The following is an 18,578-nucleotide window of genomic DNA, read 5'->3' as shown; positions in this document are numbered from 1 at the left end:
TGGAAAGATGCATCATCATGAAGATGCATATTTAGGACATCTATGTGGTATTTTTGATTGTATTATTTGAGGTATATTGCTTGCATATCTCCTCAGCCTCCCACAATTCTATCTACCTCAGCCGTGGGAGGGCAAGGCACTGCTTTATGCATGTACCTTTAGGAGGAACCATAAGACCCTCCCAACTCAAGAGATAAGCTAGCCTGAAGAGCCTCCCCAGCAGACTTTGCTGAACTGTTGACTCAATGTGTGTAGCTAGACAGCCATCTGTTGGACAGCACAACTTAGGCACCAGTGACCTCTCAAGCATATGAATAAGCCCATATACTTTGAAGAAGGTGAGGGAATGTATACAGTTATAAAGCCTCATGATTTTCCCCAAGGGTTGGGTCAATGTAAAAATTATTTACTTGGTACTGAGGTTTATCACTTGAACTTTTAAAAAAATTTAAATTTAAGAGGTTTCTAAAATGTAAATCACATTATTTTGATGTTTGCTGAATAAATTATAATAGCATTGAAAAGGCTGTTAATTGTTGACTTCATTAATTTTGCTAGAAAATCAGAAGTTTCCTATCTTTAGTAACTTATTAGCCAAACAATAAGAAGCATAACAACTAGGAAACACCTATCTCATTTGCATTCTGTAAGGATTAGGTAAAATAATATAAATTGCTATATTCTGGAATAATAGGCATAATTCTTATTAATAGAGATGAAAATCAGGAAGCCAAATGCTGTACTCTATCATTTACTCTTTGCTTTACTGAATTTAAATAAAACAGAAAACAATCTATTAAAAATATAAATTTTGTTGAAATAAGTTGCCACTAAAAGTAATAATACACATGAAACAAAAGCCATAAGATAAAGTGGTGGCTAAGTTACCTGAGCAATTTTACTTTTGTCTCTTTGCAAGATCTTGGGTAGAAATTCTATATCAGAGGGAGAAGGCAGGAGGCAATGACTTCCAGGCTTATCATACTTTGTACTTTTATTTTTTGCAATATCCGCTGTATTAAGGAAAAGAGTTTAGGGTTTTTATTTGATCACTGGTTCCTCTATAACATTGCTATTTCTAATTTCCTCTTCCTGCCCAATTCTGGAAGTCTAAAGTTTCTGAATGTTTAACTCTCTGCTAACAGTTTAGTCACATAAAATATTATGACTACATTGACCCAGAGTTTAAAAAGTGTTTAAGAGAGGCCTGTGAAATATGAATAAAGGACATAGATAATTTTAATAAGTTGACCAAATATCAAGTACATTTAGGCCATCAAATGCATTGTTCAGTGCAATGGAAGAGCTACTGCTAAGTTGACGTGTCTATTGGTAAAAGAGCAGACTTGGAGGCATTTTGCAAAGAGCTGGGGGAGTGGTACAGCAAGAAAGAGAAAAGCCCTCAACATAAGCTTCAGGTGCAGATGTCTTTTGTTCTAGAGAGAAGGTAGGTTTTAAATGACTTTGCTTGTTTGCTAACAGCTTTATAGAGATATAACCAATATGCAACATATTTAAAGTGTCTAATTTGGTAAGTTATTATATATGTATGTGCCCGTAAACATCACTGTAATAAAAAAAAGATTTATTCCCTCCAAAAGTTTCCTCATGTCCTTTTGTAATTGATCAAACCTGCTCCCAGATCCTACTCCCTGATTCAAAGGCAGGCACTGATCTGCATTCTGTCAAGTTTGTATTTTCCAGTTTTATATATGTGGAACCATTTAGTATATACTCTTTTGTTGTTTGGAATCTTTCATTCAGCAAAATTATTTGCAATCCATCCATGTTTTTTCTTGTATCAATAGTCTTAGTGATGGATACTATTCCATTGTACATATATACCATCATCTGCTTATTCATTCACCTTTTGGTGGACATTTGGGTTGTTTCCAGTTTTTGGCTATTACAAATAAAGGGGCTATTACAAATAAAGTTGCTATTACAAATAAAGGTGCTATCAACATTCACGTACAAGTCTTTGAATGGATATTTGCTTTCATTTCTCTTAGGTAAACACTAAGCTGTGGAATGACTGAATCGTATGGTAGATGTGTGTTTGACTTTTTAGGATACTGCCAAATTATTTTCCAAAGCTGTTGCATCACTTCACATTCCCTCTAGCAATGTATGAGAGTTCCAGTTGCTTCACACCTTTAATAACGCATTGTATGGTCAGTCTTTTCAATTTTAGACCTTTTAACTGGAGTGCAGTGGTGTCTCATTGCAGTTTTAATTTACCTTTCTTTTATGACTGTATATTGATCATCCTTGCCATCTGTGCTTCTTTAGTGAAATGACTGTTCAAATCTACTATTATTATTTTAATTTGGTTGCTTGCTTTTTCTTTTTCTTTTTTTTCTTTTTTTTTTTTTTTACTGAGTTTTGAGTGTTCCTTTAAAATTCTGAATACAATTCTTCTATCAGATATGTAATTTGCAAATATTTTCTCACCTTCTGTGGCTTATCTCTTAAGTGTCTTTCAAAGAGCAGAGGTACTTAATTTATCTTTTTTTTTTTTTTTCATTTATGGGTCACGCTTTTGGGGTTATATTTAAGAAATCTTTGCCTAATCCAAGGTACAAAGATTCTTTCTAGTTTCATAGTTTTAGGTTTTACATGTAGTCCTATGATCCATTTTGAATTAGCTTTTATGCATTTATGAGATATATATCAAAGTTCTTTTTTTGCATATAAATCACCAATTTTTCCAACAATGTCTATTGAAGTTTATCCCTTCTCCACTGAATTGCCTTTGAACCTTTGTCAAAAATCATTTGACCATACATGTGTGGATCTATTTCTGGACTCTTTATTCTATTCTATCCAAAGCAATGTTGAACAGAAGTAATGACAGTGCACATCCTTGTCTTTTTCCTGGTCTTTTGGGGAAATCATTCAGTATTTCACCATTAAGTATGATGTTAGGTGTAGATTTTTCATAGATGTACTTTAGCAGGTAGAGGAAGTTTCCTTTCTATTCCTAATTTTCTGAGAGTTTTTATTAGGAATGGATGTTGAATTTTGTCAAGTACTTTTTCTGTATCTATTGAAATAATCATATGGTTATTTTTTTCATCTGTTGATGTGGTATGTTACATTGGTTGATTTTCAAAAAGTTAAATTGACATTGCACTTCTGGATAAATTCCACATGGCCATGGTATATTATTCTTTTTATTTAGTGTACTATTTGACTTGCTAAGCTTGATTAATTTTTTTCATCAGTGTTCTTGAGGGACATTGGTCTGTAGTTTTTTGTTTTTATTTTTCTTGTAATGTCTTTGTGTGATTTTAGTGTCAGAATAATGCCAGCCTCATAGAATGAGTTGGCAAGTATTCCCTCATCCTCCCATTTCTGGAAGAATTTGTATAGAATTAGTATAATTTCTTTCTTAAATGTTTGATAGATCGTTTCAGTCTGGAGTTTTCCCTGTGGATCTGGACTTTTCTTTGCAGAAGATTTTAAACTACAAACTCAACTTCTTTGCTAGATATAGAATATTCAGATTATCGATTTCTTCTTGAGTGAACTTTGGTAATTTGTGTCTTTCAATAAATTTTGTCTGTTTAAGTTGTCAAATTTATTGGCCTAAAGTTTTTCATAATGTCACTTTTTATTCTGTTAATACCCATAGAATCTTTAGTGACATTATTTCTCTCATTCCTTATATTGGTAATTTGTGTCTCTTATTTCTCCCCTGATCTTCTCAGAGAATTTGCTTTTGGCTTCATTGCTTTCTTTTAATGTTTTTCTGCTTTCTAGTTTTATTGGTTTTTATTCTGGTCTTTATTATTTCCTCTCATCTTCTTACTTCTGCTTTTATTTGCTCTTCTTTCTCTACTTTCTTAAGGCAGAAGCTAAGGTCATTGATTTAAGAACTTTTCTCTATTCTAATGTAGGCATATGGTGCTAAGAATTTCCCCTCTGGGATCTTGTTTAGCTGTATTCCATAAATTTTGAAATTTTATATTTTCATTTTCATTTAGTTCAAAATGCTTTAAATTTCCCTTCTTATTTCTTTTTTTTTTTTTGACACATTTATTATTTAGAAACAGGTTATCTAGTTTCCAAATATTTTGAATTTTCAGATATCTTTCTTTCTTTTAAAATTTAAAAATTTATCTCCCGAGTTTCCATTTCTTAAAAAGTTGATAAAAGTTTAACTTGAATAAATCTTCTCCCCACTTCTATTTATTTATTTACTTTTAACTTGTTTAAAATCTAAAAAATTTTTATTTTACACTGGCGTATAGTTGATTAACAATGTTTTGTTAGTTTCATGTGTACAGCAAAGTGATTCAATTATACATATACATGTATCTATTCTTTTTCAAGTTCTTTTCCCATTTAGTTTATTACAGAATATTGAGCAGAGTTCCCTGTGCTATGCAGTAGGTCCTTGTTGACTATTTTAAATATAGCAATGTGTATATGTCAATCCCAAACTCCCAATCTATCCTTCCTCCCCACCCTTCCCCACTGGTAACCATAAGTTCATAACCTCTAAGTCTGTGAATCTGTTTTTGTTTTGTAAATAAGTTCATTTGTGTATCATTTTTTTCTTAGATTCTGCATACAAGTGATATCATATGATATTTGTCTTTCTCTGTCTTACTTCACTTAGTATGACAATTTCTATGTCCATCCATGTTGCTGCAAATGGCATTATTTCATTCTTTTTAATGGATGAGTAATATTCCATTGTATATACGTACCACATCTTCTTTATCCATTCATCTGTTGATGGACATTTAGGTTGCTTCCATGTCTTGGCTATTATAAACAGCACTGCAATGAACATTGGGGTGCATGTATCCTTTCAAATCCTGGTTTTCTCCAGATACGTGCCCAGGAGTGGGATTGCTGGATCATATGGTAGCTCTGTTTTTAGTTTTTTAAGGAACCTCCATATTGTTCTCCACAGTGGCTGTACCAATCTACATTCCCAGCAACAGTGTAGGAGGGTTCCCTATTCTTCACACTCTCTCCAATGTTTATTGTTTGTAGATTTTTTGATGATGGCCATTCTGACTGGTGTGAGGTGATATCTCATTTGATTTCCATTTCTCTAATAATTAGCAATGTTGAGTATCTTTTCATATGCCTGTTGGCCATCTGTATGGTCTTTTGCCTATTTTTTGATTGGGTTGTTTGTTTTCTTTGATATTGAGCTGCATGAGCTGTTTATGAATTTTGAGATTAATCCCTTGTCATTCGCATTGTTTGCAAATATTTTCTCCCATTCTGTAGGTTGTCTTTTTGTTTTGTTTATGGTTTCCTTTGCTGTACAAAAGCTTTTAAGTTTAATTTGGTCCCATTTGTTTATTTTTGTTTTTATTTCTATTACTCTAGGAGGCAGATTGTAAAAGATATTGCTGCGATTTATGTCAAAGGGTGTTCTGCCTATGTTTTCCTCTAAGAGTTTTATAGTATCTGGTCTTACATTTAGGTCTTTAATCCATTTTGAGTTTATTTTTCTGTATGGTGTTAATTCTGTGTTTGATTTCTAATTTAACTCTGTTTTGGTCATATTTTGTATGACTTAACTACCTGTTGATTTCTTGAGGATTGTCTTATGGTCTATAATATGGTTTATTTTGGTAAATTTTCTGTTTTTTTCTTGAACAGAATGTTTATTTTTCCATTTTTGGTAGAGTGTTCTATAAATGTCAGTTAGGTCTAGCTGGTTCAGGTCTGTATCCTTATTGATTTTTTGTGTAATAGGTTATTGAAAAAGTGGTATTGAATTCTCTGATTGTAATTGTAGATTTATTTCTCATAGTAGTCCTATCAGCTTTTGTTTAATGTATTTTGATTATTTTAATATGTTTCATTTTCAAGTACATAAGTGTTTTGGATTATGTCTTCTTAATTAATTGACCCCTTTATCATTATGAAATTACCCTCTTTTTCCCTGGAAGCATTCTTTGCTCTGAAATGTGTGTATTTTTTGATATTAATATAGTCATTTCAGTTTTCTTTTGACTAGTGTTAGCATGTTATATCATTTTCCAACTTTTAACTTGTATTCTATTTGTATCTTTACATCTAGGGTAGATTTCTCATAGGCAACATATAGTTGAGTCTTGCTCTTTGTCCAGTGTGATAATCTTTGCCTTTTCATTGGAGATATTTAGAGCATTTATATTTATTATGAGTGGATTTAAGTCTTCATTTTACTTTTTGTTTTCCATATTTCCATCTGTTTTTCTTTCTATTTTTCTTCTTTTTTGGTCTTTTTTTGATTAAGTATTTTTTATGATTCTATTGTATCTCCATTTTGGCTTATTATATATAACTCTTTGTTATATTAGCTAAGTAGTTCCTTTAGGATTTATATTATACATCTTTAACTTATCACAGTTTACTTTGAAGTGATATTTTATGAATTTATGGATAAGAACCTCATATTTCACCCTCTTTCAAGCCTCTGTGATATTGTTGTCACATATTTAGCTTTTACATTGTTGTTGTTTGTTTGTTTGTTTGCTTGCTTTAAATAGTTGATTCTCATTTAAAGAGATTTAAAATGTAGGGAAGAAAATTTTAATATTTACCTTCATAGTTGCAATCCAGTGCTCCTTATTCCTTTATGTAGACCTAGATTTTCATCTGACATCATTTTTTTTCTTGAATAATTTCATTAAATATTTTTCATACTTCAGATATGCTAGTGATAAATTCTACCAGCTCTTGTATATCTAAAAAGTCTTTATTTCACTTTTGCTTTTGAAAGAGCACCACTTTTGCTGGTTAAAGAATTCTAGATTGACAGCTTTTTCTTTCAGTACATTATGAGGTTACTTCATTGCCTATGGCTTGCAATGTCTCATGAGAAATTTGCTATAATCCTTACCTTACCTTTACTCTGAATGAAATGTTGCCCCCTCCCAGCCCCAGCTCCTTTTAAGATTAAACTCTTGAACATGAAAAGATTCTCAGCATCACTAATTATTAGAGAAATGCAAGTCAAAACAACAATAAGATATCACCTCATACCTGTCAGAATGGCTATCATGAAAATGTCTACAAATAACAAATGTTGGAGAGAGTATGGAGAAAAGGAAACCTTTGTACAGGGTTGGTGGGAATGTAAATTGGTGCATCCACTATGGAAAACACTATGGAGGTTCCTCAAAAAACTAAAAATAGAACTACCATATGATCCAGCAATTCCACTCCTGAGTATATATCCAGTAAAGTAAAATCAAGAAAAAATGAAAACACTAATTTGAAAAAGTACATGCATTCCTATGTTTATACCAGCACTATACAATAGCCAAGATATGGAAGCAACCCAAGTGCCCATAAACAGATGAATGTATAAAGAAGATGTGATATATCTTCTATCTATCTATCACCTATCTATCTATATAGATATATAAAACTCATCCATAAAAAAGAATGAAATTCTGCCATTTGCAGCAACATGGATGGACCTAGAGAATATTATGCTTAATGAAATAAGTCAGACAGACAGAGAAAGACAAATACCATATGATATCACTTATATGTGGAATCTAAAAAATAAAAAAATGCAAATGAATGTATATGCAAAATGGAAACAAACTCACAGATATAGAAAACAAACTAGTGGTTGCCAAAATGGAGAAGGAAGAGGGGATGGACAAATTAGGCATATGCGATTAAGAGATACAAACTACTATGTATAAAAGAGATAAGCAACAAGGAAATATTAATAGCACAAGGAATTATAACCATTATCTTATAATAACTTTTAATGGAGTAAAATCTGTGTAAATACTGAATCATTATACTGTACACCTATTATAAATGTATATTGTGTATATTGTAAATCAACTATACCTCAATAAAAAAGATTATACCGTTAATCCCTGCCAGAGTGTTTTTCAGCTCAGATATTGTAGTTTTCATCTCCTGAGGTTCAATTTGGGTCTTTTAGAGACTTTTCTTTGTCTCTCATTAGCATGTTCATCTTTTTCTCTAACTCCTTAAATAAATGGAATATGTTATAATAATTGTTTTAATGACTCTCCTAATTCTATCATCTGTGTTATTTCTGGGTCAGTTTTTTTTCATTTTACTTTTTATTGTGGGTTGTATTTTGTTTCTTTGCATACCTGGTAATTTTTTGTTGCATGTCAGACATTGTTAATTTTAACTTGTCCAAACTGTTCATTTTAACTTGTTAAGTGATGGAATTTTTGTATTCCTAGAAGTAAGCTTGAGCTTTTTCTGATAAAGTATTTGGAGATCAGTTGATAATTTTAGGTCTTGTTTTTAACTTTTGTTAAGTGGCACTAAAATAATTCAGGGATAATTTTTTCCCCTTGATGAGACAAAATCTCTTTGTACTCTGCTTCATTACTTATGAATTATGAAGTTTTAAATTCTAGCTTATAGGCATGGGCACCATTTCCAGTCTTTCGGGATTCGGTGGATCCTTTAACCATTTTGGGTGTTACCCCCCACCATCCCCCCCACAAGCCTCAGGTAGTTTCCTCACATGTGTGCTCTGATCCTTACATAGCCAAATAGTTAAAGGGCTCTCTGCACATCTCTGGAGCTCTCTTTGTGCACTCCTTTCTGGCGCTTTGCCCTGTGAACTCTAGCTATCTTGATCTATCTGGATTCCCAATTCTGTCTCTTCAACTTGGTGAGACTCTTGGGTTACTCCTTTCTGGGCTGCAGCCTAGAAACTTACTCTAGGTTGTAAACTCAGTCAATTGTAGACTCTGCTTTATTTGTTCATTTGTTCCCATCTCATTAGGAATCATTGCCCTTTGTTATCTGATGTCCAATGACTTGAGGACAATTAGTATATATAATCTTTAAATAGTTCTTTATTATGGGACAGTAAATCTATTCTCTGTTAAAGTATTTGGAAATAGTTTGATACCATAAGGTCTTGCTCTTATGCTTTGTTAGGCAGACCAGAGCAGCATTTATTTAGGTCTTGGGCTAATTTTTCCCCACCATTGAAGCAAGAATCTGAGTATTCTATTTGATACTCCATTACAGAGAAAAAGTATGCCTCTTTTTAAAAAGTCCCATTGGTAATTTTTCTTCCTCTCTCTTCCCTGCCTCCATCCAGCATTCCTGTCCCCACCATTAACACCCAACACTAATCTAAGTATAGTATGTTATAGACATTGAAGGACCAACTCTAACATTTTAAAAATAATTCTAAAAAAGATTTTAAAATACATTTTAAAAAGTGAAGCTATAGATCTTGGGGCAGGATTTTGAAATCTACAGACATAGAGCCCCCTTGGGACCCACAAGTATAATAATTAGGAACAGATTATTAGTAACCCTTAGAAAAGATGAATCTTTCTTACCATTCTGACACTTTGCAATGCAGAGGAGGTGATACATTCCCAAGGATGCTTGTTGTGTGATTGCGGGATCAGCATGGGAACACAAAAGAGACAGTTCTGCTGCCAGGACACCCAAACATGGAACATCAACACTTGTCTAGTGAAAAAACAAAGTAGAAAAATGTATTTGCTATGCATGGTCAACATTAAATGTTTGTGTCTGATATATATATCAGACTACGGTTAGAGTTGAGCTTCAGAGTTCACAAAATCTGTATTAAAATCCTCACTCTGTTACTGAGCCTCAATTTTCTCATCTATGAAATGCATATAACAAATGTTACCTTGTAACAGTTATTGTGGGAAGTAAGGGGGTAACATTTATGACAAAACAGAACGTTCCTAGCAAAGTGCTTGGCAATAATAGAGACTCAACTAATGTTAGTTTCTAGTCTATATTTTAGGTAGCTATTTGTAGGTATCAAATTCTTAGGATACTGGAGTGGGGGAGTCAATATCCAAAAGCTTTCATGCTTCCTTTTCCATCTACTTAGATGACTCTGTAAGTCACTGGAGAACACTTCAGATGACTCTGTAAGTCACTGAAGAAAACTTTTCTTCCTAGAATTGCTCTGATTCTTCCCAGGGAAATTAATTTTTTAAAAAACTCGAAACATTTGCTTCTGCTATCAAACCTACTGCCAAAACATTTATATATTCCCCCCCTACACGCACACAACTTCCTTGACACATAGGTTTCTCAAATATTTAGGTTTTTACCTTGACTGATTTGTTTAGCCAGATCAAATGCAAACAGAGAGAGGAGTAGACACATAAAAGAAGAAAGGAGAGATGGAAGAGATATTTTGCTTTTGTGAAGGTATGAGAATTATTACCAATTTTCTTTAAACAAAAATGACTCTTCCCACATGTAGGTTTGCTAAACTAGTAGGCCTGCAGAATCTTCTTATCTCTAAGACAAATTATTACTTTTCCTGGATAGATGCTTTGGTGGTCAAAGTTAGAGTTCAAGTCAACCTTCCAGGGAGATCCCAAGACCTGTTTCTCTTTCTTTGTGTTACTCTTATATACCCTTATCCTTGCCTCTCTTTTTGCTTGACCCACTCACGTCTGTCTGCCTGTCTGCCTGTCTCAGTCTTACACACACAAACACACACACACACACACACACACACACACACACAGAATCATTCCTGAAGAAGAATGTGAGGTGACCTAGGTCATGGGCCAAGGATATGACCGAATTAGGATGTGGGAGTGATGGTCTTAGTAGAAGAAAGGAAGATAATCTGCTTCTGTGGATGTCTTCCTTGGATTCTTTCTGCCTATAATTCTTTGTAAGGGTACCTGCGGCTCCCCCTATTTTAGGAGTCCTATGACTTAGAAGAATCTAGAAGCAGACAGTAGGGGTTGCTATTTATTCTAGGCCCTAGGAAGAAGTGTTTTATTTTCCCCTGCCTATTCTCTTCTTTTGGTTTGCATTCCAAATTTCTTTTTCTATCAAATGGCAAGATTTTAAGAACCACCTTTGCATTATGGGTTTAAAAAAAAGGGGAAGTTGTTCTGTTTCTCTGTTGGGCACGATGGAGGAGTATGAGTATGTGTCTGGTATTTTTGCCACAAGCTTCTCTGCCATAGACATCTTTGCCACGAGCATTTTTGCTGCAAACCCTTTTAATACATGACTAATTGTCTGTAAGGCAATTTTGCTGTGAAAGATAAAATAACTAGTAGACTGTTTGGTTTGACACTTTGGTTTCAACTGGTTGAAATGAGTTAGACTTTCTTTCAGTTAGCCATTTTATTGATGGTTTATTGAGCTGAGAGATGACAATGATTTGCCCCAAGAGTTGGTTTCTTATTTTGAAGCACACTACATTGGAGGAGAAAGAAGCTAAGGGTCTCAGAGGTGCAGAGTTGAACCTACATTTCCCATAGAACTTTGGAACATCTATGAACAGACATGTGGCAAGATGCCAAGAACAAAAAACAGTACAGAGGTTTTTATAACGCAATACAAAGCTCAGTTACAAATATGCATCCTGGTATTTGGAATGAAGGATGAAATGAAGGAAGAAATTTTAGCAAAAAAAGAAAAACTATCATGCTGAATGAGGAGATGAATCAAAAACAAAAAACATATTATGAATGAAAGACTTCAAAGACAAGTGCTTAAGTACAACCCACAAAATAAAATCAGTTATTTGGCAGAATTGCCACGAATTTACACACAATTTAAATGTATTTAAATTGTATGTAACTATTTAAATTGTATTTCTCAAGAAAACCTTTTTAATTTTGTTATTAATTTTTCATGTTTCATTATGACCTTTATAATGTCCCCCTTTTATTTTTCGTTATTTTATCTTTTATGAAAAAATTGCCTTACGGCCAATTAGTTATGCTACAAAGATGTCTATGGCAAAGACCCTTATAGCGAAAGTACCTAGAACCAGGGGAGTACTTCTCACAGCTTAGCTCACTGAACCTGGGGACCGTTTACAGAGGATTGGCCTTAAAGTTTTATTGTGTTATAGTTTTTGCCTTGAGCGTTCTCTCTGATTATCCCTTCTTATGAACTTGTGGATGTGTAACTCTTAGCAGGTGTCTTTGTAAAGGAAGCTGCTAATGATGCCAGATAGGGTCTGTCTAGATGTGTGTCTCTAACAGAGTAGGTGTGGCCATGTCTAGATTGCATAGCATGTTTGAGGAAGAGGGGAGACCTGACCTAGGACAGGCCAAGAGAGGAATAAAGCTGTGTGAACCATGGGGCACACTGATTATGCCCTGCACAGTCCCTTCAGAAGTGTGCCAACCACAGTCACACCCCCTCAAACACAAGACTTTGGGAACATTTAATACAGTATAGTCCTGCTTTTTTAGAAAATCTATCTAAAGTGCTGAAAGAAGGAGAGCTAAGACCTGGATAAAAGTAGCTTCTCTGTATTTGTTCCTAAGTCTAAGTGCTCCTGCTTAGTTTTCTGGCCCTTTCTTACTGGATTCCTTCTTCTGTGTAGATCTGGCCTCTCCAGTTCCTTATCTTAACAATTATGACAGTTTTAGGTACTAAATTCCAGAGGCAACCACTTCTAAGTTTTTTAGCTGCTTCTTTTGGAAGTCAACTGTACATGTCTAAACAATGGACTTCTACTTCAGTTCTAATATCACTTTGGGACATTGCCTATCTATTCCTGCTGTGATGAATCAGTGCATAGGCCATACTCATTTTTAGTTATATTTCCTTTTGGCATAAAAATATGTCCTCTCTACTCCTTTTGAGACTAAATTCTCATCTGTACTCAGAATTATCTATTTTTGATAATCATTTTTGTTCTCTTTATTTACCTGGGACTATCTCTTGTATTTGGAGGGTTTTCTCAAATGTCTGGCAAATTCTTGGTTGTCTAGTCATATTTAAGAATGTGATGCCACTGGTGGGATTTTGTATGTGAGCAAGGCTTATCAACTGGTGGGCTTGGCTTCAGAGTAGTTGGGTGGGAAGGCTGGGGTCATGCTGAAGTGTATCTAAACAACAGAATCAAGATGATTGTCTCAGGGAATTTACAATTGTTTTGAGAAAAATGTCCTCAAATTTTACCTACCAATGGGCACATGTCCCTGTGGAATATAGAGTGTGTGTGTAAATGGGGACGGGAGGCACTATAGATCCTTCTGTATAAACTTCCTATGAGTCTTTTCAGTGCATGTGTATGTCTTCAGCTTTCCTTTGCCGCCCACTCTTCATCATTACTTGGGCTTCCATAGCTCCAGACTCTTCAGGGTTCCATAGGGAAACTCCCTCCCTTTTCAGCTGTCGTCCATTCTAATGTTCACATGCCCCTGCCTTTCAGATTCCCCTGCCAGACTTTATCAGTTACCATCTTCTGTCTATTCTGTCATGCAGAAGTTTGCTGACATCACTAGCCCACTGAGAACCCGTTACTAATTCTCTTTGTTGCAATGGCAACATTTAACAAATTTTATTACTATCATTTTGTGGAGGAGGAGGAGATAGACATGTGGACAATCTGTTAGCTTTGACTGAAAATCTTCCACCTGTCTTTTAAATGCTGATGTGCCAAAGGAACAAACCTAGGAAAAATCTGTTAATGAGACAATATGACATGTTTAGCTCACACTTCTTCACCCGTTTGGAAATTAACAGTTTAATTGAAAGGACAAATATTCTTCGAGTGTAGCAGTTTCTTCACCCTGATGGGCACACAGGTCATGTAAGAGGAATACCGTTTTAAATTCTGGTAGAATACAAATGAAAGTATTGTTCAATAGGACAAGGGCCTCTGAGAGTCTGGAAGACGTAGGCTAGGGTAATTTATGAAGAAAACAGGTTTTATCCAGTGAATGGCCAGAACCTGAGAACAGAATAGGTAGCTACATTTAGTTAGAGAATGACAGAACAAATCTTCATTTATTATTTACAATGTGTCAGATATAGAGATACACAGACCTTGCCTGTGGGTAGTTTAGCTTTTAATTTATTAATAATATTTTTGGTTGTTTTATGTATTTGTTCCCTCATCTCCATTAATTTCACTGACTTAATTATCTTCAGAAGATAATTGTCTTATCTTTAGAAGATAATTATCTTAATTATCTTATTTTAAAGAGAAAGTTAACTTAGTAAAGGTTTATGCTTCCATGACTGTGATAAGCTGGTTGAGGCTAGCTTAGTTCCCACCTTCTGGAAAATGCTGGTGTGCTTCCACCTGGTGGCATTGAGCAAACACTGCAGAACAGAGGAATACGTTACCACTTGGCTTCTCAAAGGTCTCAGTTATAGCTTAGGAACCCTCAACAATTTATGAGAGCCTTCTGCTGCACATATGAATTTACACATTTATTGTTTCACAGTTGAAGGGTGGGCTATGTGCTGGGGAGAATGAACTTTACAACTGTAATTGAAAGAGAGTAGAGGTGATAGCAGAAGATGAAACCCCCAAGTGTCATACCTGCTACCTGAATGGAACACACTAGAAGATATATATATATATATTTATACACACATATAGTATATAACTAGTATATAAATATACACTAGATATATAAATAGAAAGTATATATGTGTACTGAAGTGCAATGAGAAGCATGTGAATAGTCTCCATCAAATACTTGCTGAATATATAAAGCATGTTAGGAACTATACAGAAAACAGACTGGACTGTTGAACTACACTTACTCTCAAGCCTCACTTGCAAAATTTTGTGTCCATTTGAATGGACATTCCAAACCATCTCAGAAATAGAGGGAGACTGACTTCCCAGGCCAAAGAATCAGAATATTTAAAACAAGCCACTCGGTCTCTCTTTTGGACACTGAGATGGGGAATTAGCACGATGCAAAGAACATCATGGACTGTATTTTCCTATGTAAGTAAATTGTATTATGTTCCAAAGCTTATTTTATTTATTTATTTTTTGGCTTTTTCTCACTTTCTTTTTTTAAATTTTTATTGGAGTATAGTTGCTTTACAATATTGTGTTAGTTTATACTGTACAGCAAAGTGAATCAGCTATATGTATACATTTATCCCCTCTTTTTTGGATTTCCTTCTCATTTAGGTCACCACAGAGCATTGAGTAGAGTTCCCTGTGCTATGTAGTAGGTTCTCATTAGTTATGTATTTTATACATAGTATCAATAGTGTATATATGTCAATCCCAGTCTCCCAATTCATCCCACCCCCCTTTCCCCTTTGGAATCCATACATTTGTTCTCTACATCTGTGTCTCTATTTCTGCTTTGTAAATAAGATTTTTTTTCCAGATTCCACATATACACGTTAATATATGATATTTGTTTTTCTCTTTCTGACTTACTTCACTCTGTATGACAGTCTCTAGGTCCATCCATGTCTCTACAAATGACACAAATTCAATCCTTTTTATGGCTGAGTAACATTCCATTGTATATATGTACCACATCTTCTTTATCCATTCCTCCGTTGATGGACATTTAGGTTGCTTCCATGACCTGGCTATTGTAAATAGTGCTGCAATGAACACTGGGGTGCATGTGTCTTTTTGAATTATGGTTTTCTCTGGGTAAATGCCCAGTATTGGGATTGCTGAATCATATGGTGGTTCTATTTTTAGTTTTTTAAGGAATCTCCATACTGTTCTCCATAGTGGCTGTATCAATTTACATTCCCACCAGCAGTGCATGAGGGTTCTCTTTTCTCCACACCCTCTCCAGCATTTACTGTTTGTAGATTTTTTGATCATGGCCATTGTAACCTGTGTGAGGTGATACCTCATTGTAGTTTTGATCTGCATTTTTCTAATGATTAGTGATGTTGAGCGTCTTTTCTTGTGTTTGTTGGCCATCTGTACGTCTTCTTTGGAGAAATGTCTATTTAGGTCTTCTGCCCATTTTTTGATTGGGTTTTTGGTTTTTTTTTTTTGATATTGAACTGCATGAGCTGTTTGTATATTTTGGAGATTAATCCTTTGTCAGTTGCTTCATTGGCAAATATTTTCTCCCATTCTGTGGGTTGTCTTCTAATCTTGTTTATGGTTTCCTTTGCTGTGCAAAAGCTTTTAGGTTTAATTAGGTCCCATTTGTTTATTTTGGTTTTTATTCTCATTACTCTAGGAGGTGGGTCAAAAAAGATCTTGCTGCGATTTATGTCATAGAGTGTTCTGCCTATGTTTTCCTCTAAGAGTTTTATAGTGTCTTGCCTTACATTTAGGTCTTTAATCAATTTTGAGTTTATTTTTGTGTATGGTGTTAGGGAGTGTTCTAATTTCATTCTTTTACATGTGGCTGTCCAGTTTTCCCAGAACCACTTATTGAAGAGGATATCTTTGCTCCATTGTATATTCTGGCCTCCTTTGTCATAGATTAGGTGACCATAAGTGCATGGGTTTGTCTCCCAAAGTTTATTTTAAATAAAATAATAAAAATTCAGCTATGTTATAAGGCTGATCTAGGCTTTTCATCTCAATATGTCTAGAGACTGTACAAGTATTTGAAATGGATACATGAAGATAGTGTCACAAATGCATGTTTCTGACCCCCTTCATACTGAACTCCTGAACTGATTTAAGCAATCAGATATGCAATTAGTAGAGTATGTTTAAAAATCACAGTGAAGGGTGAGTTATGGAACAGAGACTGAAAACACAGTATCCATAAGAGAGAAAAATGTTCAGAGATAGTCTGAGGCTTCTTAGAAGGCAGGCAATAGTGTTATTCAAAATATAGGAAACCTCAGTAAATATTGGCAATTATGAGATACCTATTTGTTCTCCATCTGAAAGGCAACAGTTAAAAAGTCTGATAATATCCAGGTGTTTGTGAAGGTTGAGGAAATGGGTACTCTAATATTCACAGGAATGCAGAGTGAAGGACAATTGTGCATTACTAACCTTTAACCTATTCATACTTTTTGGCCTATTATTTTTCTTAGCATTTCTAAGTACATACTCACATACATGCAAAAGGATGACAATTTTTGTATTGTTTGAAGTAGAAAAACCCACAGTATACCTCAATGTTCATCAACTGAAGAATAGTTAAGTAGATCATAATACATCAACACTATAAGATATAAGCTGTAGTTAAAATAATGAAGCAAATCTATGAAAGTATCTGTTGGGTATACTGTTCAGTGAAAAAATCAAATTGCAGAACCATATGTAAATATGATGTAACTTTAGTAAAGAAAAACTAAGTAACAAATCTGTGTATATCCGTGTGCATGTATATTTGTATGTGTACGTAGCTGTTTGGCAGGACACACATCACACAGACATGGCTAGGGATGAGACTGGGGTGGAGAGGATAGTAAAGAAGGACTTCTGCTATGTCTTTAGCATGTTTTACAATGAAAGTACTCAAGAATTACTTGTTATACATTTAAAATAAATGATGGTTTAAAAATATTCTAGGAAAAAGAGAAATAAGAAGGAAAGTAAGGATGGAAGAATTTATAAGTTTACAAATAACATTGATTGTGGTCCAAAGAGGAGAATCCAGAGAGTCAGCAAAAGCCTGGTTTTGACACACTCATACTGTTTGTGGAAAGCATGAGGCATCCTAATCAATTGAGAAACTCTGCTCTAATTGACATAAAGTCATGTAGGATATTAACTCCTTTCCCAGTATCCCAACATACTAGTATGATAATACGAAGCAGGCATCTAACACTCTCTAGAACCAAGACTTGGAAAGCAGCACTGCGGAAATGCAGTCTTCAGAAGCACGTGGCATGATTACTCTGTGACTTACATATCCCTTAACTTTCCTGGATGCAAAGCTTAGCACTCTGCTGATGATCACCATGGCTCTCTCCTGCATGTACAAATTATCTTCACTCATCCACACAGCCATTTCCTGTTGAAAACACAAGAACTATCCTAGAACCATGGTGTTTCCATTTCCACAGGTCCCTTTCTTCGGATCACCACCTTCACCAAGTCAAGTTTCCCCATGTCCTCCCAATGGTTTCACACCTATCCTCTATTTATTTTAAAAATATGACAATAAGCTGGTATACTACTGTCTAGTATAATACTTCATCTGCCATATAGCTATACCTGGGTTTTATTTTATTTAATTCTATCCAACAAGTATTTACTAATATCCACTATAACAGTCACTTTGCCAGGCATCATGAAAGGTTTAACATGAGGCTATGAGGCTGATTATCATCAGCTGCTTCTCCTTCTCTTTTTCTTTCACAATACATATTCTCTCTCTTTTTAAAACCATAGGATCTGATTTGCAGTTTTAAAAAAGAATCAAATGTTATTTGATCCTGAAATGTCATTTTATCCCAGAATTGCCTCTGTAAATTTACCATCCAGATATTTTCTGACTCATGGTTTAGAGTATATTCCTGGAGCCAGCTCGATGAGAAAGTTCTTGCTAATTTTGATTCATTGCTAAATATGGTCTATCTTGCTGTAGCTTCTACCTATTTGTTCTAAATCCTCAGATGCTTGAGGAAGGAAGAAGACTGCATATGCCTTACATGTTAACCACCATTAGTAGACTTCTTAAGACAGATTGTTGGAGTCCTTAGTATTTATGCCAGTGGTTGGCCAAATCTCATCCCCTTCTCTTGCTCCCACTGTGTAAAACTGTTCTGAAGTTTGTTTCCTAGGGCAGAAGAGTCTCTAAATCTCAGGGGGCTCAGCCTATTCCTTTTCCAGGAGTGAGGGTCAACTCTTTTTGAGGATCAGGGGAGTTTCTAGATGTGGTAGGTATAAGAACAATGTGGTTAAGTAA

General features: G+C 34.7%; 1 protein-coding gene across 1 annotated transcript in view; it reads right to left on the bottom strand.

Annotated features, from left to right (window-relative positions):
• MROH9 (maestro heat like repeat family member 9) overlaps positions 1-18,578 on the bottom strand; it is a 76,134-nt gene that overhangs the window by 48,229 nt on the left and 9,327 nt on the right. The window contains exons 5-7 of the mRNA XM_068537619.1: positions 17,577-17,681; positions 9,327-9,462; positions 889-1,013 (exon numbers count right to left, since the gene is read on the bottom strand). Coding sequence (XP_068393720.1) covers positions 889-1,013; positions 9,327-9,462; positions 17,577-17,681 — 366 coding nt within the window. The remainder of the gene's footprint in view (positions 1-888; positions 1,014-9,326; positions 9,463-17,576; positions 17,682-18,578) is intronic.

This window comes from Eschrichtius robustus, chromosome 3 (genome assembly GCF_028021215.1).
Source record: "Eschrichtius robustus isolate mEscRob2 chromosome 3, mEscRob2.pri, whole genome shotgun sequence".
In the NCBI taxonomy this organism is placed as follows: Eukaryota; Metazoa; Chordata; class Mammalia; order Artiodactyla; family Eschrichtiidae; genus Eschrichtius; species Eschrichtius robustus.
The sequence above is the reverse complement of the archived record's forward strand: the minus strand, read 5'-3'. Positions and strand labels throughout refer to the sequence as shown.